Source organism: Microtus pennsylvanicus, chromosome X, assembly GCF_037038515.1.
Source record: "Microtus pennsylvanicus isolate mMicPen1 chromosome X, mMicPen1.hap1, whole genome shotgun sequence".
NCBI lineage: Eukaryota > Metazoa > Chordata > Mammalia > Rodentia > Cricetidae > Microtus > Microtus pennsylvanicus.
In genome coordinates, this window is record NC_134601.1 from 22,823,756 (window position 1) to 22,849,528 (window position 25,773).

General features: G+C 34.0%; 1 protein-coding gene across 3 annotated transcripts in view; it reads left to right on the forward strand.

Moving 5' to 3' along the window:
• Diaph2 (diaphanous related formin 2) overlaps nt 1-25,773 on the forward strand; it is a 736,918-nt gene that overhangs the window by 322,575 nt on the left and 388,570 nt on the right. For all 3 annotated transcript variants that reach the window (XM_075958584.1, XM_075958587.1, XM_075958586.1), the window contains 2 exons: nt 3,509-3,610; nt 6,856-6,950. In XM_075958584.1, coding sequence (XP_075814699.1) covers nt 3,509-3,610; nt 6,856-6,950 — 197 coding nt within the window. The remainder of the gene's footprint in view (nt 1-3,508; nt 3,611-6,855; nt 6,951-25,773) is intronic.

Here is a 25,773-nt window from a genome sequence, read left to right on the forward strand (position 1 = left end):
TTTATCCAAATAATGTTAAGTGACTATACTTTTGGTAAAATGTGTTTTTAAAAGTTTGCATGCATTAGAAACATATGAACTTAAATTAGTTTAAGAAAAGTAGCATTTGAGTTCATTGCAAAAGGCAGTTTTTAACATGAATGCTTTAATATGGTCTGTTCTGGACATTTGCTATGTCATTCCTATTTGCTTGGAATTCTCTTTCTGAGCCTCTGTTATTGATCCCTAAGGAATATTTTTAAAAAGTCAACAAAAAAACAGGGGCCAATGACAAAAATAGATATTGTTTTTGAAAACTTGCCTAGTTTGGGAACTATTTTAAACTTGCTATTGTACTTTGATTCTCAAATCTCTTATTCTCACTGTTGGAATGTTTATCAATTTCTAAACTAAGGATTTTATTCCAGTTACAGTAAACAATTAAAACAGACTAATTCCAAAGGAAACTCTGAGCCATAGATACTTTGGCTATGTATTTTTAATTTCAAAGTTTTTTTCATTTGAACATCAAAGAGTTCAGACTAGATTTTAATGAAAAATAATACCTAATGCAGTGCTTCTTAACCTTCCTAATCCTGCAATCTTTTAATACAGTTCCTTATGTTAAGGTGACCCTCAACCATAAAATTATTTAATTGCTACTTTATAACTGTAATTCTGCTACTTTATACATTGTAATGTAAATATCTGATTGCAGGATATATGATATGCGACCCCCCAAAGGGGTTGTGAGCCATACAGGTTAAGAAACACTGAGTTAGCATATAAAGTGACACTAATGAGATGAGCATTATGTACACCTGTGTTAGCCAGGAAGCCCATTAGTTTAGAAACAAAATAATAATCATAGACCATTTGTCTTAGAGCATTTCATCCTGTATGTCCCTGTTTAATTAGTTTTGTAGCAGAGTTTAAGGCCTATTGAAGTTAGGAACATTTTCTTGACTACTTCTTTGATTGTGTCAAATTTTCTGAATGTGCTTCCAGAGGTAATTTTGATATAATTTAAATTCTCTTTATTGACATCAGAAATAGCTATTGAACTGTCATTTCTTTCTTTATGCAGTTGTCTTAAGTTGAGAATAGCTTAAAATTAGAATAAATTGAAATGTTGACTATTGCATAAGAAAGACACTGTGCTCTCAGAAAGCTCCTTTGAGGAACGTTTATGATGATTTTTTTAAAAAAATAATAAAAGTCATTTTTCTTTCATCAGTCCCAATGATTATGTTTTGGCAACATTCCTAAGAACTTGACACCTGTCACAAAAACATAATTTTCAAGGGAAGTATTATCTAGACTCATTTTACTGTCTCTATCTTTACATTGGTCATTCTACTAAACTTTAGAACATTTAATATTTGTTCTGTAGGTAATTTATTTCATGTGTTATTTGTGTGCTATGATAACAGAATTTGTATATGTTACACCATTAATGCAAGGGTAATCTATGAATTCATAACATTTTTAAGCATCCTTTGAAATATTGCTCAAGTTTCACAGATGCTGATTATCTTTCCTTAACAAAAATATACTGATTGCTACTTTTTCCTACTAAATTAAATAACTTATGTGTAAGGTATGAGCCAAGATTAAATGAATTAAAATAATAAAAATCATTAGTGCCTCAAAATGATGTTTATATTTGCCAAAGAAAATAACAGTCAGTGATGAAATTTAGCAGCTTAAATTTGAGTACAAGAAAGTCACTTGATTGAAAAAAAGATGGCTTTGCTTGTGTAAAGTGATTTAGTGGTCCCATTGCCTACAGCCTTGTATTTATCAGAGACAAGGTAAACCAATAGTACTTGAGCACAACTGTTGAAGAGTTTCTATGCAGGTAGGACTTGGGGATTTCCGTTTATGCTTGTATGTCTCTCTTAGGTTCCTCATTATTGTATAGATTCTCTGGGATTGTGAATTGTAGGCTGGTATTTCTTTGCTTTATGTCTATAAGAGTGAATACATATGATATTTTTCTTTCTGGGTCTGGGGTACCTCACTCAATATGATGTTTTCTAGGTCCATCCATTTGCTTGCAAACTTCAAGATGTCATTTTTTTCTGCTGTATAGTACTCCCTTGTATAAAGGTACCACAGTTTCCATATCCATTCTTAAGTCCAGGATCATTTAGGTTGTTTCCAGTTTCTGGCTATGACAAACAATGCTGCTGTGAACATAGTTGAGCACATGTCTTTGTGGTACGATTGAGCATCCTAGCCTTTACTGGCTAATTTTCATATCCCGATCAGTCCATCTCTAATAATCTGTGTAGCACCAGTCTTACCAGGAAAGATTCAGCATGTCTGACCTGTTGGCTTGCTTCATCGCGTCTGTCCCAGAAAGGGGAAGCATAGTGTCTGAGCTCACTTCCTCTTCCTCCCAGCATTCTGTTCTGTTTACTCCTCCCACCTATGTTTTAACCTATGAGGGCCAAGCAGTTTCTTTATTATAATTAACCAATGACCTTCCTCCATCATCCTCTATTGAGAGTTCTCTGTTTAGGTCTGTACCCCATTTTTTATTGGATTATTTGTTTGTTTGATGACCAATTTTTTGAGTTCTTTGTATGTTGTGGAGATCAGACCTTTGTCCAGTATGGGGTTGGTGGAGATCTTTTCCTATTCTGTAGGCTTCCATTTTGTCTTGATTACCATGTCCTTTGCTTTACAGAAGCTTCTCACTTTCAGCAGGTTCCATTTGTTAATTGTTTCTCTCAGTGTCTGTGCTACTGGGTTTATATTTAAGAAGTGATCTCCTGTGCCAGTGTGTTCAAGACACTAGTGTCTTTGAAGGGGGAATAGGGGCTAATATCTCTCGTTGATGCTGTACTCCTTGTTTGAATACTTTCAACCATTTGAAGAACCAAGAAATAATATTGTTCCAAGAAAAGATTCTAAAATGGTAGCTAAGATAAAACTCACGTATTCAAAACACCACATCTTTGGGGGTATGTACTTGTGTGTATGCAAATTGGTGGTACTGTTGTACAGCTTGCAAATGCTTCAAACCTGTTCTTCAAAGCAGTCTCATTGAGGAGATTTTCTGTTGCCCCCTGTTTAGCAGTTTATGTCACCTTAGGTGCTTTAAGGTGTTTCACTGAATCAAATAAATGTCTAAATACTAGCATGTTTTAGGAGCAAAGGCATGTGTTTCTCTTTCCTCAATTATTCCAAATTAGTGAGATTTTACTATATATTTCATCCCAGTGCTGCTGCAGTTACCTGTAAAGAAGTAATTTATGTTACACATTAGAGAAGAAGCAGCAATTGATTTTTACTTCTGTTTGGCTTATCTTTTCTGCTTAAGTGCTGATATTTAATTTGTAGGGAAGTCTCTAAACAGCTCTATATTTTTATGTTTATCCTCTTCCCTGAGCTAATGAAATAAATACATTTATTGATTTCAGAATCACCTTTATTAATGTAGTTAACATGCCTTACTAATGTTATTCCATGTACTTGGATTAGAACCATTATTGTTTATGAACCAACATTTTTCTTTCAGGTCAAAGGAATGCAGATGCTGCAGAAGAAATTAGGCCTGGGCCTCCAAAGAAGAAAATGAAGGAATTGAGGATTTTGGATCCCAAAACAGCCCAGAATCTGTGTATGTATTATTTTCTGCATAGGTTTTGTGATGATAGCTTATTCAGTGTAAACAACCTTCCAATTTTTTCGACCAGTTACATTGCTAGAAAATAGATCCTATATAAACTTCCTACTGGGTGGCCTCGTCCAGTCTTTATACAAGGAGTGGTGCCTAGTTTTATTGCAACTTGATACAGCGTGTTTGGTTGAGATCCCTGGGAAACCTGCTGTTTGTTCATTTTCTTTTCTTTGAAGGGAAAAGGAGAAGTGGAGATGGCAGAGGAGGGTGGTGGTGGCACAGGATAGGCAGGAGAGGAGGAAGAGGAAACTGTGGTCAGGATGTGATATATGAGAGAAGAATAAGAGAGAGAGAGAAAGAAAGGAAAGAAGGAAGGAAGATCATGTATAAATATAATCCAGGTTGCCTTTTGACACTTAATTAAAATGAAGAAAATAAAAATTGAACATTGTTTAATCCACTGAGACCTATGAGTTTTAGATCTATTGTTAATAAAAGTATTGTTAATAAAACTTTTATAGTGAACATTATGAAACCTAATATATGTTGGTATTCAAAAATATTAAGTTTTTATAATTAGTTTTCTGACTAGTCCTGAAATTCATATTTTTTAGAAATATTTTCTAGTCGGTGTTGATTTAGTCATTTAATTACTATTCCCTTATTTGAAAGAATTGTAATATGATCTGGTTATATTGTTAGTCAGTGCACTTCAGAACTGGTGGTTGATCCTGGAGGCCTTTTGCCCAGAACTGAGACATTAAATGTGGTGTTAGTAATGGAGTCAGATAGTTAAATTCATGTTCATTTCATCAAGCCTCTAAGTGTTATTTGGCATACTCTCTCTTCTCACATTGGTCCTAGAATATTTTCTTTTATCACTACAGAATGGTGTTTAGATATTGAGAAAACCAGAAATTTTAATAAATTCTTCATTTCTAATTACACAAAGAATATTGTGGGGGCTATTTAAGAATGAAATTAAAGTAAACAACTTACAATTCTGGCATCAGGCAAAATCTACCTCAAAAATCGGTCTACTAATAGCTATCAAGAATTTGTGTCTTGTTGCAATGATAGTATTTTTTTTCACAAAGCTGATGTTCAGTAATTTTTTCAGTATACAGTATGAACTTATTTCCTGGTTAATATCTATCCAAGAGATTTATTTCAATTTTTTTTATTGAGAAAAGGAGAAAAAAAACAAGTTTCCAATTTTTTAACTCACATTCAGTTCCTATGTCTAGTAACCATTTGCCTAGATGATAAATATTTAATTTTATTTTGTTACCAGTGCAAACATACAGATCTTTTCAGAAAAATTCAGGATTATGTTACTTCAGGTTCTCCCTTTAAGAACATACCTATATTCTTTTAAAAGTGGATTTAGTGTAGACTGGAATGGAATGTGTTGTTTAAAAGTTCTGTCTGTGTAAGTGTAAGCTATCCCAGTTAAAATGAGTTGAATTCTTTCAACGTAACATAAAATATATCCAATGATGTAAATGATTCAGCATATGAAGAAAATAGGAGTTCACTACCTGAGTGCCAGCAAGAATGCAGAGTGCATCAATGAAGTCAGGCACTTCAGCTCTTTTCTGGCAGAAATAATAGTGTCCTACCATATTTGTGTGAGATCCATTTCAAAACTTCCAATGGATGACTGAAACCATGGGAAGTACTTACCCCTGGCTGTCTCGCTCTGTCTCTCTCTGTATCTCTGTCTGTCTGTTTCTGTATATATATATATATATATATATATATATATATATATATATATATATTTATGTATATGCCTGTGGTAAAGTTTGTTTTATACATTAGCCAGAGTCAGATCTTAACAATAATAATAAAGTCATATGATTACAATAATATTCCAGAAAGAAAAGTTACATGACTATGGTATGGTCTCTTTTCCCTCAGAATCTCTCACTGTACCTATGTCATTGTTTTTGTGATGATAGGAAATTATATTAAAAAAAACAAAAATCAAAAACACTTGACTGTTTCTTCTTGGTAAATCAAGTGGGCTTCTTAAATATTCCCACATTTTGTGGTCATTATTAAGAAGTGTATAGTTTGCTTTAAAGTAAGCAGTGTCATACTTTCACAGGAAATCTGCTAGCTCCAAAGGCTACCATTTTAGTAAACTTTTAGTCATTGTCAAAAACTAGTAGAGTAGGTCAGCTAAAAAAAAAAAAAAAAAAAAAAAAAAAAAAAGTTTTATTTTAGCTCTTTTTTTTTTTTTGCTGGTTTTAGTCCATGTCTTGTCCCTTTTATTGCTTTTGGTCTCAAGGCAAAACAACAAAACATGGTGAGTCAAAGCTACTCAACTCTTAGTGGTAAAGAAACAGAGATCCAGAGAAATCGAGTTTGGAAGCAAGATATACCATTCAGATCATGCCCCACTGAGTGAATTTTATTTTAATTCTGCCTCATCTTCTAATAGTATATTCAGCGATGTATTTAAAGTATCAATCGTGCATTTGTCTTGAAGTCACCAATGAAGTCTTGTGGGCTAGTTACTTATCTGAAGTCCCATGTCTGAAATGTCCATTGGAGAGCAAACAGTTAGCATTAGAGGTTTTTGGAAAAGCATATTGTATCTTATCCATAACAGCCACAAGATGATTAGAGAGCAAGTAGCATGCATTTCTCAGATGTATTGTTTGATGTGTTTCAGGAGATAAAGTGAGATGACATGTAATTTCATGCTACTACTCAAAATAACACAACATAAAACTCACTAAATAATCCTTTCTTCAACTTTCTAATGAATAATTTTAAACTAAGATTTAGAAGAAATAAAGTGATGTTTACATTTTTGTCATTCTTTAGAAATTCTATGTTGGATGTATCTAAAAATTTTGAAATTAAAATATAGAATGACTCGAAAGACCGTTTTAAACTAATCTTTTTTAATTTTAAGTTTTGGTGGATTATTTTGTATCAGCTTAATATAAAATGCCTGAGCATAGTGTCATAAGAGATATAAGTAGGGTTGTTTTTGTGCATATGTGTACTTGAGATGCAACTGATATAGGTAATCTTGCCTATATGGATAGTACATCAAATAGAAATAAGATATAATTCTGCAAATTAGTCTATTAGTGACAAAATTTAGTATTTTCCATCTATACATGATTAATTATATATAATTAAATTAATAAATTAATTAAATATGTATATAATGCTTTTAAATTTTGATACTATTTTGTCTCTAATAAAATCCAATTTTATTTTAGCTATATTTCTAGGATCTTACCGCATGCCATATGAGGAGATAAAGAACATTATTTTGGAGGTTAATGAAGACTTGCTCAGTGAGGCCCTAATTCAGGTATATTGAATATCTTTGGTTTTAAAATCATTTTCATAAATATTTTAGATGCATCGCTTATCAATGGTTTTATGAAAAAAGTTTTTTTACTTTGGATAATAGAATCTGAAGTGTTATTATTGAGATGACACAGTCTTTAAGATCCAGGTTTCAGTTCTTTTTTGCCATGCCCGAGATATCTTGCTTTTAAGTTTAAAAATGTGCATTTGTAGATGTATCTTTCTCTGTACATTACAGAATTGCATATATTTCATCATCATAATGGGTTCATTAAATAGTTTTTTATTACAATATTATGGGTGAAAAAGCCGAGTATGCCAGGCGGTGGTGGTATACGCCTTTAGGCCTTTAGTATGCCAGGGCTCGGGAGGCAAAGGCAGGAGGATCTCTGTGAGTTCTAGGCCAGCCTGGTCTTCGGAGTGAATGCCAGGACAATCTCCAGAGCTACACAAGGAAGCCTGCTTCAAAAAAAAAAGAAAGAAAGAAACAAACAAACAAAAAAGACAATTTAAACATTGCATAGTCTATGGATCTTTCTCAGGATCCGTAGATAAATGTGGTAGACTATTCTTTTGTTGGATACTTGTGCTGCATATTATATCAAACACTTAGTATTTATTATCTCATTGCATCTTAAAACACCTCAGGAAATAAGTGTTAGTGATGGTCTACTCCCTTTAGCAAATGAGAATCTGAATTTAGATTATTCAATATTACACCTTGAAGTATCGAATCTAAGCTTCAAAACAATGTCTAAAGGGGCTGCAAATATAGTTCAGTGGTAGGGTGCTTGTCTACCCTAATGTTGTTTTGAGCTCCATTCCCAGTACTATGTAAACCCATGGTTACTCATGCCTGTAATCTCTGCACTTAGGAAGCGACCGGAAGAGCAGTAGTTCAAGGCCTGCTTAGTACACATGTGTGAGGCCCTGTTTTGAAAAGGAAGCAGATACCAATTAATTTATTTTATGTAACTATAACTAACAATTTATTTCCCCCATACACTCTGTAAGTAATAGAGAACATGTATTAATGACACAAGCAAGTCATATTTATGTGGATGGTTTATGTCTTCATCCCAGTTTACCTCATGTATATTTTAAATCTGAACATGCTCATTTACAATAGGATTAAAGCTTGATGGGTTTATACTGACTTTTTGCTATCGTGATACACATTTATGTTCAATATGGCACGTTTATGAAAATCCTCTTTTAGAAAAAAATTAACAAGGTTCGTTTTATTATTTTTAAGCTCTTGTGGGCAACAAACATGGCCATTGTTCCTTGAGTTGAAATGGGTAGCTCTTTACATTCATTCTGGCACAAACACACATGCATGCACACACACATTTAGTAATAATGATTTAAGAAATATATTGTAAAAATAGGAAGGTACAAAATAGGTGAAACACAGAAGGAACAAAACATTACCAGTCATATAGATGTTTGAAAAAGAAAGAGTTAAAGGTTTAGCAGCATGTATAAAGGTCTAAAGCACAAAAGGAGAGCCTGGACAAAGTCAGCCTTCACAGAGCAGGTAGGAAATTTCTGGAAGTACCAAGTTGCCAAGCACTATTTTAATTCGGTTCATTGTCCCTCACTTTCCCAAAAGGAAAAGTAAGATCTGTGTAACAATTTGAAATGCAGCTATTGACTTTAATGTAGACCAGTTAAACTAGGAAATTTAATAAACATTATTAAGTTGCTACTATATCAAACTGTAAGCAGTTCATTCCTCTTAACTAGACCAAACTCAAACAATTTTTTAAAAAGCAAAGGTGCATTATACATACTATAAAATAATAGAAGCAAAGACCTTCCATATTTCTATATGCATACTTTGAAACCTAGTTTCATATGGGGATGTGCATAAGTGAGAATATTTTCTTTCTTTTATTCTCAAAAGTACTTAAAACCTGATTTTAAAATAAAAAAATAACAGTTATACTGACAAATTTAATGACTTGAGGCTTTTACATATTTGCAATATTTTTTCATTTGCCAAGGTATGCAGAGGAAAAGATTTAATGTTGTCATTCACAAAAGTATTGCTATATTGATTGACTCTCAAACTATGATCATATCCCATTACAGTTTTTTTCTTTACATATGAATGATGAAAAAGCTTTCATTACTGAGATATCGCAAGTTTACTTGTCTTGCCTTACCATATTTTAAAACAGAATGAATGCTACATTCAAGGAGAAGTAGGGTAGCTAAGCCATATTTAGCTTTGTGTGTTATTCATTACAACTATTGTGCAAATAATCCAAGACAGTTCAAATCAGCACAGGTGCCTCTGGAGGCCAGAGGCATCAGATACTCCCAAGAGTTGTGGATACAGACAGTTACAAACTACCCTAAGTTTGTTCTGGAAGCCAAACTCAGATGCTTTCTGAGAACAGTATACTCTTTCAACCACTGACTCATCTCTCTAGCCTCAATCTTCTGTGTTTTCATGGCTTCTATTTGATAAGACTGTTGAAAAGCCAGATTGCTCATTGTACACTAGAGAAACTTTTTTCATTGCCTATCATAGTCAATCCAAATTGATTCTCTCACTTTTACATAATAAAAATTAGTCTATATTTAAGATATGTCATATGTCTGAAAATATTCTGTTAAGGAAGGATGCTCCTCATGTGAAATTCTACACTCTTGTTGCTCGCATAAGATTACTTTCCTCATGCAGAAAAGACTAGCTTCTCTGTGACCTCTTTCTCACTCCCAAACTAGATGTTTGCTTCAATGATGCAAAAGTAGTATCAATTTGCCATTCATATAAGATGTTTACCATTTATATCTAATTACCATGTAACACATTGATAATGCACATTAAATATGTATCATCAGATTAACTTTGTTGTAAGTTCTATTTGATTACAGTGCTAAACTCCATCCATGCATAATCACAGTTTGTTGTACATGAACATGGTTTTCTCCTCATAGCAACAAGAGCAAAAAAAAAAAGGACACATCATTTCTGAAGAACTTGGATTAACACTAATGTTACATCTCTTAGAATGGATCAATAAACTCTTCCTCACTAGACAGCTAGAAGACTGTACTTATTTCATAGGATAAATTGCCTACTTTAAAAAAACTAGTTTTATTTAGTCAACATGATAGAGTTCAAATGTTAAAATTACAAATAAAATACAAATCCTTCATATTTCCATATGTCCCTTATATTTCCATATATCAAGATTTAAAGTAGGTATTGAAATCACTGTGTACTAGAAACTGAAATGTTTTACAATGCTTGCTATAACATATAGAATCACTTCAGGATGTTCTATATTTTCAGATTGTTGGGGTGCATTTATTATATATAATTAGTCTCTTTTTGTAACATGTAATAGATTTAGGTGATTCGTAGCATCACTATTTCAGTATTGAAAACCTACTTTAGTATAATTTAACTTGATCTTTTAAGATAAGAAAAAAAGAAAAAAACACACGGACACACACACATACACACAACTAGTCTTTAATAGACTATATGTCATTAAAATAATGTGTGCAGACAAAGATACAGAGCTGACAAAAATGAAATTAGCAATTTAATTATTTTATTTTTTAGAGAAAAAATAAAGTATGCTTTACTTGCGATGAATAGTGCCTGAGAATAATTTTTTTTATTATTTTTAGAACAATGCTATTTTATAAACCAATCCCATTCCTTCTCCCTCCTATCCTTCCACTCTCCCTAGCTTCTGCACACCCCACCACCTTCCACTCCTCAGAGAGGGTTATTCCTCCCATGATGAGTCAACAAAGTCTGTCATATCACCTGAGTCAAAACCTCTGTATCTAGACTGAGTAACTCTCCATTGGGAATGGGCTGGAGTTCATGCACTATGGTAAATACTGGTTCCACTGCTAGTAGCCCCACAAACTGCCCAAGCCACACAATTGTCACCCACATTCAGAGGACCTAGTTTGGTCTTATGCATGTTCCCCAGCTGTCAGTCTGGAGTCAGTGAGCTCTCTCTTGCTCAGGTCTGCTGTTTCTGTGGGTTAGTATCATGGTCTTGACTCCACTGCTCATATTATTGCTCCTCCCTCTCTATGACTGAATGCTAGGAGTTTGGCCCAGTGCTTAGCTATGGATGTCTACGTCTACTTCCACAGTTGCTGGATAAAGGTTCTGTGATGACAATTAAGGTAGTCATCAATGTGATTACAGAAGGAAGGCAGTTAAAGTAACCTCTCTACTATTGTTTAGTGTCTTAACTGGGATCATCCTTGGTAATTCCTGGGAATTTCCCCAGTGCCTGTTTTGTCACTAATCCCATAATGGCTCACTCCATCAGGGTATCACTTTCCTTGCTCTTCCTCTCTGTACTTCACCCAACTTGATCTTCCCAACCTCTCATCTTCTCCTTCTTAAATGCTGGAAAAAGATATTGATAGAGAAATTGTGCTTATATTTGCCAGGCATATGTAAGAGTAGAAGGTAGCATACGGTGCTGAAAAGTTTTCAAGGAGATGTTAGTTCAGTGCAATTGGAAAGGATTCAGCAGGTTTTGAACATGGAAGTGTAAAATAATTTATCTTTCTTTTATTGTAGTTCTTATTCATATTTTGTGTTTCATTTAATTAAAAATGTAAACAACAGACCAAAATAGTAATGATAATATTTATTATTGACAGTAATAGAAGTAATAAATATTTCCTTTTCATGTTCCAATCATGACAGATATCAAGAAACATTGTTTATACTCCTTACTACTTATAAATTACTTATTAGGATTGCCACTAGATCTTGCTTTTTAAAGTTTTAATCAAGAAACACATCTATTATTATACAGTATTTGCTTTGGTAAATATATTACCAACTCTTTCAATAGAGTTGGTTTCATTTATAATGGAATATATTTGATTTTATTTTGAGAACTGACCCCAAAATTAAAAAAAAATGTCCATGGGACAACCAAGAAGGCCAGAACCTGATAGCTATGCTCCCAGAGTTGCTGTGGTTAAGGTAGTTTCCTAGAACAAATTTACCTTGAACTAGACTTTGAAATATTAATAGGACTTAATAAGGTATTATTGAGAGTGAATAGTGGGCAGATACTTGACAAATATAAAAGATAATATCTTTTATTCATATAAATTTCTGAATTAAGAGAGAATAGTGATGAGCAAGCATATGGAAGATGATTAGTACATTGCTTGGGGTCCTATTTTAGAAATGAGAGAGCATGATCTAATGACTGGTTGTCTGCCCCCCCACTACCATTTTGTATATGTATCTCTGTATTTCTCAGATACATTTTATTTGGACTTTTAAGTTTCTAAGTGCAAGAATTTTAATGTCATGTATATGCTACAGGCCTCACTGTTCCTTACCTCCCTAATTTTGACTTATTCCTAGATAGTGTGTACATTAAAATTCTTGTCTCCTGATAAACTATTGAATTTGGACAACAACAAGTTTTATATTTAGGAAAATTAATGCAGCTATAGTATATACCAAGTGGTTTTCTGTTAATAGACTAAATAGGCAAATGCAAAGTAGTTTTTAAAGTACAAAATAAACAAAACCCTGAACTATAAAGACATCAGTTGGGTGGCAGGTAGATAACTTTGCTTTAAAATATATATTCATTGAAAAGTTTTGGCTACAAAATGGTTGTACCACTTGGGGATTAAAAAATAAATAAACTAGCAAGCAAAAAATCCAGGACATAATAGAAAGTATTACAGGTAGTCGTACACTAAAATATTTTTCTTAAGATCAATTGAGATCAGTAAAGAAAACAATATCAATGGGTCATTTGCAAAGCACTGATACTTAAAGTATAAGAACTATTGAAATTCTTGATGTTTCTAGTAAAAGAAAAGTGATGACAAATAGACAATCAGGAATTCATTTTTGTATACCGCATATGTTGACTGAGGTTTCTGTCCCACCATGTCCCACATCCATTTAGTCCCAAATATACACACAGAGGCCTACATTAATTTGATTGGTCTATTAGCTCAGGCTTCTTATTAAGTCTTATCATTTATATCAGCCCATAATTCTTGCCTGTGTTAGCCACATGGCTTCTTGGTCCCTTTTTCAGCAAGGCAGTCTCATCTTGCTTCCTCTGCAGCTGGGTGACAACTGCAGACTGAGCTTTCCTCTTCCCAGAATTGTCCTGTTCTCATTGCCCCACCTTCACTTCCTGCCTTGTTGCCCTGCCTATCACCTATACTTCCTGCCTGGCTACTAGCCAATCAGCATTTTATTAAAATACAATTGACAGGGTACAGACCATTGTCCCACAGCATCACCTATGGTGAGGCAATGGGTGGTGATAAGAAATCAGAATAAAAGAGATATGCACATCAAATCAGTATAGATTACAATACAGATACCATCGAGCTGTAAAGAGTGATGAAGTGACCGAGATTAGGGGGAAAACACCATTTGGATTTATTTTTAACTGATGCATATAAACATATAATAGTTTAGATTAATAGAGTACCATGTATTTTTTGCCTTATATACATATGTAGGGATAATATATATGAAGTTAATATCAGACTAAACTCTTTAAGCATTCATCATGGATTATAATAAAAACTTTCTAAATTTCTCCTTGTCACTCTTAAAAGTACATTAATGTCACCTACAGTCACTCTATTGTGTAGAGCTTCTTTTAGTATCCACCACTGCAGTTACATCTAGTAATCCTTATTTTATAGGTCTTTCTTAAAATATGCTAAGCTCTACACTGGATCCCTATACTTTTTAAGCATATGTTATGTTTATTTATAGTATCTGCCCCCTGCCACCCTTCATTTGAGAACCTAGTGCATTTCTGCAGAAGATGGAACCTTCTGGGGTTTTATTTGCTGCTGTTTCATCATTTACTTCTTTTTCTTTGACTTTTCCTTCGTCCATTCTTTATGTAGTAGAAGGCTAAAGTAGGTACCAGTAATACCTCAGATAAAATGCAGCTCTATACTACCTCCTTCATATCGAAAAATTCATGCACAAGAATATTTCTGCTTGTACCTCACTTTTAAGTTCCCTGTATTTCTGCCTGCATTATGGTTCAGAAGCACAGTTGAATATCGAATAGTGTAGTGCATGCAAGAGCAAGAAAAAACCTACAGCTTCACACAAGATTATGTTTTCTCAAATGTGATTTTTACATCTCAAAACAGATTACATGATCCATATAACTCATTCTTGAATACTGACAAAATGATTAGATAGAAGCAAAGGTCATTCAATCTATCCCCCGAATTCCAGGCAGTGCTACACCTAAGTCATCAAAGATAAATGAGTATCTATTGATTCTCCAAGAAAAAAGATTCTTCAGCTTCCCTCAATTAACCAGTTGTAGTGTATAATTATTCTTATAGTCAGGAAGTTCATGCATGTGTAATAGTCGAACTCGTTTTTGTCTCTTCAATCCATCTTTGTAATCATTGATCTATTTACGTGGCTATCGACCATCTGTATTATATGCAGGCTTGTGAGTCCGCATGTGTTTGTACACTTTACAAGAGTTGATAGCTTTAGAAGACTATAGGTATATCAATTAAGGCTATAAAAGCATTAGTATTGTAGAATTTTATAACACTTTTTCTCCTTGCTAACAACTTGTATTTTCCAAGTTTATTTTCATAATTCTTTAGGAAAATTGAAACATTAGCAATGAAGAGAACAATCTTGATATTTCTTTCTTATTTCTCATCAGAGAGAAATAAGTATTTCATGATGTTTTTACAGTCTGCAAATATTTTTATCCATGAGCTGCTATTGTTTTTTTCATCTTATGCTTCTAACGTTTTATCAGATGGAATTTAAAAAAAATGTATTCTCTTGTCTGTTTTGACAGTAGTTTTGTTTTTGAGCATTGTGTACTAATTTCAGTCAATTGTGAAGCTGAATCTAATCCAAACAATATTTTGTCTGCTCATTGTCATTTTTTGGTTGATTTGTAAAAAATAACCAGTTTTTCATTTATTACTACTACTGGTTGTATTCTTATTTTCAAGGAAAGAAAAGATAGCTCTAAACAATCTTTTGTCATATCAATTAGAAAAAAAACTATTTTTAATTGGGAAAAATTGAGTTATTTACAGTTTGAATGAAAACTGGATTTTGTTCGAAGTTGTGCAAAATATTATCTCATAGATCTTTTTTTTTCCTTTTTTTTGCACACTTCTAGCTACAGCAAAAGCTTCAGAAAATTTTAGTAGCTTTATACAATTGGTCTATGGATCCTATTTGACTGAGGGGGTGATCAGAGTAGAGCAGAAGTTCTGTTGCAGTTCTACAGCTTTGAAAGTGTATGCTTCTTTTAACATGAACTTCTAGGACCCTGCAACTAGCATTTTAGTAAATTGAAAGTATTGTTCTGCTATTAACATAACCATTGTTTACTTTACCATATATGAAGGATTCATAGTGACAGATACTTCTAAGGAAATATAACTATTTTGTTGCATGAGAAAGATAAGAGTAAATATTTTAGTATTCACTTTATGTTTTCTACAGTGCATATAACATAATATAATTGAAAATAACTTGCTTCAAAGGAAAAGCAAATATGTTCATTTCTCTTCCCTGAGTACTATCTTAGTGTTTCTGTTGCTCTAATGAAATATAACCAAAAGGGAGTTGGGAAGTCAAGGGTTTCTTTTCTTTAGAGTCGCATATCACTGTTCATCACTGAAGACTGGGCAGAAAACCTGAGGAGATGATGCAGAGGCCATGGAGGGTACTACTTAATAGCTTGCTCCCCATGGCTTTCTCAGCCTGCTTTCTTATAGAACCTAGGACCACCAGCCCAGGAATAGCCCAACCCACAATTTGCTGGGCTCTCCCGTATTAATTACTAATTGAATGTATTACAGGCTTGCCTACTGCCTGAACTTTCTAAAGAGTTTTTTTTTAATTTAAATATATTTGGCAATGTTCCTTTCCCTCCTCAAACTCCTTCCTGATTTTCGCTCCCTACTAAGACAACTTTAAGTTCTTTCTCAAAAACAAACAAACAAAAAACCAATACAACAGCAATAGCCCCCAAACCAAGGAAACAAAAATAAAAACACCCAAAAAAGGAAAAAAAAACAACAACAAGCAAACATAAACAGCATCAAACAAAACTCACCAAACAGTAACCAAATAAAAGCAAACAAAGAACTGTGGAGTCCATTGTATTTTGACCAACTACTCTTTTTTATTTATTTATTTTTTATTGAAAAAATTTCTGCCTCCTCCCCACCTCCCATTTCCCTCCCCCTCCTCCCACTCCTCTCCCCCTCTCCCCACTCCTCTCCCCCTCTCCCCACTCCTCTCCCTCCCTCTCCAGTCCAAAGAGCAGTCAGGGTTCACTGCCCTGTGGGAAGTCCAAGGTCCTCCCCCCTCCATCCAGGTCCAGGAAGGTGAGCATCCAAACAGGCAAGGCTCCCACAAAGCCAATTCATGCAGTAGGATTGAAACCCACTGCTGATGAGAAGACAAGGGCAATGGCACTGGGTTTCTACCAACTACTCTTGAGCATTAGGTTTGCCTTGCAGTGGTTGATATATACACAGTTGTTAACCATTATTCTGGTGGCTAAACCAATTAACCAATTAAGTTGTTAATCTTTAATCTGGTGGCTAAACCAATTAACCAATTAATTGTTAACCTTTAATCTGGTGGCTAAATTTTCATGCATTCATTTACTCATTCAGTTTTATTAAGATATAATAAAAACTATCACATTGAAGCTGGACATAAAAGAACCAGAAAGAAAAGAGCCCAAGAGAAGGTAGAGGGTACAAGAGTCAGAGACCCACTCATTCACACACTAAGAAATCCCATAAAATCATTAACCTGGAAGCTATAATTGCAGAAGGCCTCTCGTTGTGTTTTTCTTTATATGCTTGTTTCATCTATGTCATTATTAACTATCCAGAATGTTTTTTTTTAAAAAAATGATCCTTGTTAAGATTGCTGACAATTGGACTTTACTTAATATCCTTATTTGTTTTGTTTATTCTTTTTAGTTTCTTTAGAATCAATGAGAGTAATAGTTCTGTGCACTTCTTTTATAGTAATTCTGATAATATCATTTTATATGGCAGAATTAGATATCCTGAACCTGTTAGATCGACCTTTTCTACTAGATCATGCTAGAGAGATGAGAATTCCATGCTAGACTTAACTGTCTATATCTAATATTTTTCCTCAGAGATCTCTAAAATGATAAATCACCAAATTTTGTTTATTTAATAATCTATGGGAATATTAAAATATCAAACAGTATTATGTTGATAGACACATAGGCAGTGTATTTGTTAGTTGTCTCATTACCACATACAACACACACACAAACAGCAGACCAAAGCTACTTAAGGAAGAAAGACTTTTATTTTGGCTAGTGTTGTAATATGAGTGGCGGGCTGCGTCCCGCCACCTGGCCGCCCACATGGCTAGCTTATGCCCCGAAATAATTACACTGAAACTGTATTCTTTTAAACACTGCCTGGCCCATTAGTTCCAACCTCTTATTGGCTAGTTCTTACATATTGATCTAACCTATTTCTAATAATCTGTGTAGCCCACGAGGTGGCTTACCAGGGAAGATCTTAACCTGCGGCTGTTTTGAGTGGGAGAATCATGGCGACTGACTGACTCGGCTTCTTTCTCCCAGCATTCTGTTCTGTTTACTCTACCTACCTAATTTTCTGTCCTATCAGGCCAAGCAGTTTTCTTTATTAGTTAACCAATGAAAGCAACAGATCAAATACAAGACCCAGGCTAGTATTTTGAGGAAAAGTCCATGATGATTTGAAGGCATTACAATAATAAAGCCTGAGGCATCTGGTCACATTGTGTTCACATTCAATAATCAGAATGGGATTTATGCATCTGCTCATTTAACTTTCTCTTTTTGTCTAGGAAGCAAGCTCAGAGAATGGTACTGCTCAGATTTAGGGTTGATGTACCCACACTAGTTAAGCAAAAGAAAAAAGCATCATTTATATGTATACACAGTGCTTTGTTTCTTCAGTGATGATAGATCTTGTCCAGTTAAAAAGTTACTATTAGTCATTACAGGTGTTGATTTCTCTGAATGTTCCCATGTAGCATAGGAGAGGTTTGTTGTCATGTGCACAGTTGGCTAGTATTTTGGAATCCTATTTTGCAGTGGTTACTTTTGGTCTTCATTGGCCTAGTGACATACACATTTGTTTGCAAAATTAAAATCAATGGGTACAGCCATTAAATGTGATAGGTATGAAGTTTAAATAAAAGGATAACTACTCTAAATGAAGGGATTCTCTGTTGCTGATGAGAAATTACAGTTTGACAAGCAGTAATTATTTGATTGCTAAACTAATGAAAAGCATTTGAAGTAATATATAGTATGATACTAAACACTATACATGCAATATGAATTGCTCATCCTCTTTGGACAGAAGCAGTCACAGTTAGGGAGAAGATTTAAGTATTTTTTTTTCAAATAGGATTTGGGGAAACTTTGCCAGGCCTCTTCCTTAGAGTCCAAACATGATTTCTCTTCTCTCATATTATGCCAAGGCATTCTCACAAGTGGTGCTGTGTCAGTTGTGAAGAGGACAGACTTTCATGGGAATGACAAAGAAACTATTTAACCAATATAAAACTAGTCATAGTTAAAAAATATATTTGTATGCTCTGTTGTATATGTAACAGTCTTTTTACATGGAATTGGCATTGGCATATATTTCAAATCACCATCTATCATTATTGTTTTGCATTTATTGGTAGAGTGTTGGAAAAGTTAGCTATATAAATATTTATAAATATGAGCACATATTGCTAGTTGAAAAGTCAATCCTATTTTTAAGATTGCAGAAAAGACTGTTATTGTTTTTCTATCTGTTAGAAAATCAGTGCTCCTAGCCAAATATAATTTTTATGCATTGTTTTCATAGATAATTTGAATATTGCTTTGAGGTAGAAATATTTCAAGCAATAGAAAAATTGGACTTTTTTTGCAAACACTTTTTTGTGACTAGCTCCTTTTTATTCACCATGTAACTAAATGGCCACAAATATGACCTGTTCAAAATCATGTGATTATTTCTTATTCTTTTAAATGTCATTGATTTTTCCATGTGAATATGTGCAAAATATTTCCTTAGTACACAAAAAGTTGACAGTTATTTTCTGAATCAACTACCATCACAAGATTAGACTTGAAGTAGTTTGGTATATGCATTTGTGATTGTTGTTTAGAGGGACAACAAACTGAAAAGTGAGTATAGACCTTGCAAATGTATTATCTAAATAGTGGTGGTTAGTAGAAAAATGTTGCTGAATGGCTCATTTACAGTAATCTATACTACTTTGGATCTTGATGATAGTAAACTGAATTCTACCATGAAGTTTTAAGGCAACAATATAAATGATGACAAAGTTCTCAGAATACCTTAAAGACCAAAATTTGTATTAAAATTCATAAAATGTTGATTCAGGATACTTCTTTAATATTATACTATATGTATATGTTTCAGGGTATAGCATATAACAATGTCCACATTGCCAATTCTTATGAAGCATGTTATTATCCTTCTTCCCCAGAAGAAAACATGACCCTGGAACTGACACTCATAATCCTATTCTGTCTTTATGATTTTGCCACATATGAATGTGCAACTATAGTAACTGCTTAGCTTTTTTCTCCTTTTCAATTGTTCCATAAAAAGTAAAGTACAACAAATATATTAAACATATTTTTCCATTTTGAAGGTTTTCCATTTATCCCCGAGTAGTATTATTTTCTACCACATACATGTACTTATTTTTGTCAGTGAACATTTTAGTTGTTCATTTTAGTTGCTAGTTTTATTACTATTCTGTTATTATTATTATTATTATAAACACTGATAGTATAGTACTATTTCCTTAAATATTTGTATATATGGTGTTTGTCTAAATCTTGAAAAACTTCTCTAGATCTGATGATTTCATCTTGTATCACCTCACACATGTTGTAAGTACATAATTTCTACTATTAACTAAAACTTACTGACTCAAACTTTTTGGTAGGGCCCTTTTGTCTGTGTTTAGGCCTTCCAACAATTTGTTTTTACACACTATAGTCTATTAGTATACTGGGGTTTCAGAACAGACAGTTTGTGAACTATGTGTATCTTCAGAATTGCTGAATTGTAGGAGATTGTTTCCTGAAATGGTGTGCCAATATTTCCTATTTATCATATGGGCTCCATTTATCTTAATTGAGGTTCCTTCTTTCCAGATGATTTTAGATTGTGTCAAGTTGACATAAAACTATCCAGCACATTTACACACATGTATACACAACTATTTAAGCTATATGATTAAGTTTTGAAAAACATGTCCTAATAACACATAATAATTAAGGGATTAAATTTTCTATTCAACTAAATAGAGAAAATTGTGTTAAAATTGAAGAGAGTTAAACAAGTGTTTAAGAAAAAAATCATTGTTTTCTTTAATAAATGTGTGTATTTGCCAATAGAATTTAAAACCATTTCAGTATCCTTTCATTTATCCATCTGTATTTGGATAGAAAATGGTACAATAATACATTTTTAAAAGAAATATTAGCCCTATTCTAGTTATGTGGAAAATGATAGACTTAATCAGAGTGAACTTAACTCAGTTCTCTATTACTAAAATGACTTAATGAGATATAAGACAAAAAAAGAAAGGTTATGTTTTGTCAAGAAAGAAAGGACAGTATGGTTCAATACCTTTACTTAAGTAACCTTTACATGTGCAATTAACATTTAAAAGAAATAAAGTTTTGGAAGCATTATAAAGTAATTGCATAAATGTAAAAAGTAGTTAGAAGCCTGTGGTCTGTTAGGAGAATTTCTTTAAATAACACAGACAGTTATCAGAAAGTGAATTTGTGATGCATAAAAGATGAGGGGAAAATCTCCTCATTTGGTGGCATACATACTTCTGTCTCTTTTGTTGTTTTCTTAGTAAACTTCAACTCACTGACATTTCCTGGAATGAAATTTTCATACTCACTCAGAATTGATCTTTCAAACACAAATTTTGAAAGAGTTGAGGGAGAAAAAAACATGCTATTAAGCAGCAGCAGGAAAGAGAGAAATAGAGTGAATCATGCCTTAAAACTCTTGGGTCATTTACCTATCACCCAGTAATTTGTCAGAATCTATTGCATTTGAGGCTTGTTGTTGTTCTTTTGCTTCCAGTTTATACTACTATGACTATCTTTCCGCCATGTAGCACACATAGTGGGTATGTGTACTATTAACCTATCTTTGCAATTTATTTACAAACCAGAAGTAGTTGCGATGTGAATGAAACACTAAATTCAAGAGATATTTTAATTTTTTCAAGTGAAGAGTCCTTCGATAATACGAATTTTGCAATAGCAGTCTGATCTGATCTCTTGGAGTCAACCTCTAGTTAATTGATGATTGCTCCTGGCCACTATCATAGAACTCCTTTTCAGAAACTTCTTCTATATTGAACATTCCTAGGCACCTCCTCAAACATTGGGCATATTATCCAAATGAATTTTGCCATTTCCATGTAGCAGCTGAGAGTGAGTTTCCCCATTTCCTGGATAAAACTCCTGTAGGAGTAATTGCATAGAGAGAAGAAGAGCTCACATCTTGGTATACAGAAACTTTCTAAGAGCCAAGAATGTATGTTTTATAGAAAATCATGAATACATGGCTTTTTCTTTCCTCCTTTTCTTGGGGGTGTGCCATGTAGGTAAGGCTCAGAGTAAAGTCTAGGACATATGACATACTAGCACACACACACACACACACACACTCTACCACTGAACTTACATTTAGGACCGTTGGGATTTTTTTGTTTCGTTTTGTTTTGTTTGTTTTTGTGAGACACTGTTTCTTTGTGTAGCACTAGCGGTCCTATAACTAGCTCTGTAGACCAAGCTTGCCTTGAACTCACAGAGACCCACCTGCGTCTGTCACCAGAGTGTTGTGATTAAAGGCACTCACCACCACTGCCCCACTGCCTTTTTTTTTTTTTTTGTTAACGCGCTTGTTCCTTACCCATATCTCCTTCCTACTGATCTCATGGATATCAGCATGTTGGGAATACGTAGGCTCTACTTGGGGATACATTCAAGAGACTAATGTGCTGCACTCTGAATCTTCTTAAGGCTTTACTTGTGAGAGGTTTTTGGGGTTCTGTCTGCTTGTTCCTTCCTTTGTGAGACTTTGATCTCAAGAGGGTGTCTAGTCCTCCATACAAATAGATGTTAGGCTGATTCTCAGGGTTAGCACAGTGTTTTCTTGCTGGCACTGCTGATTGTTCTTCCTCTTCTGGTTAGAATTCAGTGAACATAAAATCTTAGTTCATGGCCACAACATGGCCTGTATTTGTGAAATTGTCTTTAAACATTGCCTGTGATGATTGCTTGTGATATAGATCATCCTAGTAGTTGACTCATGGAAGTCATAACAATCTGTGTGTATCACCTATTCTGGTGTCTTGTTTTGATCATTAGTCACAGGTAAAACGTCCAAAACATTACTAGTTATATGAATGTTATACTTATCAAATGATACCCTAAGTCAGAATATTTCCCAAACCCATGGAATGCTTTAGGTATTTTACATACTTTTTCAGAGAAAGAAATTTCTATCATCTCGGAGGTGCCTGCTTTCAGAAGATGAGTTAAGAGAGTATAGCAAAAAGGGAATTAAAATAGCATCAGTTTTAACTTTCAGAAATTCTATTTTAGGCTTGATTTTGTTCATTATTATTTTCACAGTTAAAATGTATAATTGAAATAGAGTTTAAAATATATTGAAATAAATTATCTCATAATTCTAATAATGCTTTAGTTGCAATGTGGTAAAAAGTATTCATGTGACCAAAGTGGACCTTTGTTTTTCTTATCAATATACTTAAACAAAACACCCATAACGTGATGGTGGTAGCATGTGCATTTAGTTGCAGCTCTTGGGAGGGGACAGAGGGAGGGATATGATTGTGAATTCAAAAGCAGCCTGGCCTATATAGTGAGTTCCAGGACACCTAGAGCTACCTGGAGAAAGCCTATCTTGGGAGGAAGAAAACAACAGAAAACAAAACAAAGAAAAACACCAATAGACACATTTTAAAACCACATGGTGGCTCACAACCATCTGTACTGAGATCTGGCGCCCTCCTCTGGCATGTGGGCATACATAGAGGCAGAATGTTGTATACATAATAAATAAATAAATCTTTAAAAAAATTACTAATTTTAATTTTCCTACCTTCAAGATATTCTAATAAGAGCATACATATGGGGCTGGTCAGATGTCTCATCGGAGTGTTTAAGACTGTGTACTGCTCTTGCACAACACTGGAGTTCATTTTCCAATATCCACACTATAAGTCACATTTGCCCATAATTCCAGGTGATTGGGATTTGGCCTCTGGCCTCCTTGTATACTGTACTCATGCACCCAAACCAACAGATAGACACATCTACACATAATTTAAACATAAATTTAAAAATATTTTCAAATCTTGAAGAGGTGTGTGTGTGTGTGTGTGTGTGTGTGTGTATAGTTGTAGAGTTCTACCTGGGATGCATAAGCTCAAATTTTTTTCTTCCTTGTGCTATAATATAATAGAAATAATACTTTAGTGATTACTTATCTTTCCTTTTATAAGAGATGATTATATTCATTAATGGAATTAGCTGTATTTGATTTCAACTCGACATATACATATATGGTTATATCTGTGTTTCTTTTAAATAAAAGATCACTCTTATTTTAAAACTTGAGCCTTGCCGGACAGTGGTGGCGCACACCTTTAATCCCAGCACTCGGGAGGCAGAGGCAAGTGGATCTCTGTGAGTTCGAGGCCATCCTGGTCTACAAGAGCTAGTTCCAGGACAGGAACCAAAAGCTACGGAGAAACCCTGTCTCGAAAATCCAAAAAAAAAAAAAAAAAAAAAAAAAACCTTGAGCCTTAATACAGTGGATACCATTGTTGTATGTCAAGAGTTTTAATAGAGATGCAGAAATGAAGGGGAAGAGAAAAAAGATAAATGTGGGAAATAAAATCTCTCTTCTGTTACAATATTGTAAATGTGATTTCCGTGGTTTCTGTGTTACACTGACTTACTTGATTTTTTTTCTAGTTTTGTTTGTTTTTCAGTGAAAGTGAGGTGATGTATTTCTTTGTGACATGGGTTACTCACAATACTCTATACTCTTGACTCAGCCTCACTGGTCCTGCGATTACCAGTATTAAGCTACCATACCAAGCCTCTACATGTTTGGTTTTTTTTTAATCATGAAAACGTAAATGACATTAAAAAAGAGAAAGTAAATAAGAAAACTTATAATTTTGCCAAACTAATGACTTGTTAGTATATAATCATGTAATGATAAACACATTTCCATTACTCCAGTCATCACGTTGACTTTCAGAACTTTATTCATCTCAAATAGAAACATACCTACACAATTACAAGTTTGATTGTTATAGATGACTACTAACTTGCATTTGTAATTACTTTAAATAGTTTATAATAATAGCATTCAAGAACTAGAAATTAGCCAGATGGTGATTGGGCACACCTTTAATCCCAACACTTAGGGGGCAGAGGCAAGTCCCAGGACAGGCCCCAAAGCTTCTTGGAAAAACCCTGTCTTGAAAAAAAAAAAAGAAAAAGAAAAAGAAGAAAAAAACTTAGAAATTTACATTACATTGTTAAATTGGCTACATAGGTACAATACCTTAAACAACAATAGAAGTACATATACAGTATAAGAAAATATCCTTAAATTTGTATCAGTATACAAAAATAATACATACCAATGTAAAACATTTAAGACTAGTAGTTGCTTTTTCAGTTTAAAAGTAGATTCAATAATCTATCCTTTTATCCTATCCTATCATTTCAATATCCCTCTTTTTTTCTTTTGAGAATGAGATCCTTGTCTAATCTTCTTTGCTAGGCCTTCTTCCTAACCATGACCAACAACTTGTAATTAGCCCTCCTAAGTGATGCTTAACATACATATAGTCAATTGAATGGCTGTAAACGATTTATCCTACTTCTTTGAACTATGGGTGTCATGTTCTCTATACTGCTTCCTGTTGTCTGGGGGTTTCAGCATCTACAGTTAATTCTGAGAAAATTGGGACAATGGCCAAGTCTTGTGTTGGGGACCAGCCTCGACAAAATTACCTTTTTTCCAGAATGGGGGTGTGAATTTAGAAATACAGTAAGGAATACAAAGATGTGAACAGAAACAATAAAACGCGGAAACATTGGATAGTATCGGGAGGGAATTTCAGTGAGTACTGAAAATTCATTCAGGTTTAGTTTCCAACAGCTTAATATGCCCCTGATTTCAAAAGGTAGGAGTAGAACAAAAGGAATACATTAACATACAAATTGAAAGTCACCAGGCACAGTGGTCACTTAAGCCCTTGACCTAATCACTGTAGGCAAAACACTCCCTGGGTGGAATTCCAAATTACTTTCATAAAGGAAACTGGAACTTAGTTGGATCCTTAGACTTTTGTTTTAGGTAGGAACCAACTACTTCCCTATTTCTTGAGCACTAGGTGTGGCAGCTAGCCACACCTGTTAACAAGAACCTTGAGAGAGCAGAACTCTGGTTTACAACTAGGTGGGACCTTTGAGTTAGAAACACAATAATCTCTAACTAAAAACCAAGTCCCAAACTCTGTTCTGTGGCCTCTTTGGGCCTCCTCAGTCCTGGGAGAGCTAGTTGAATTATTTTTTGTCTACTCTCTCTGTGTGATGAGAAAATGTAGAGCTCAGCTGAAGTTTTGGCTGGACAGTCTATGATGCCAG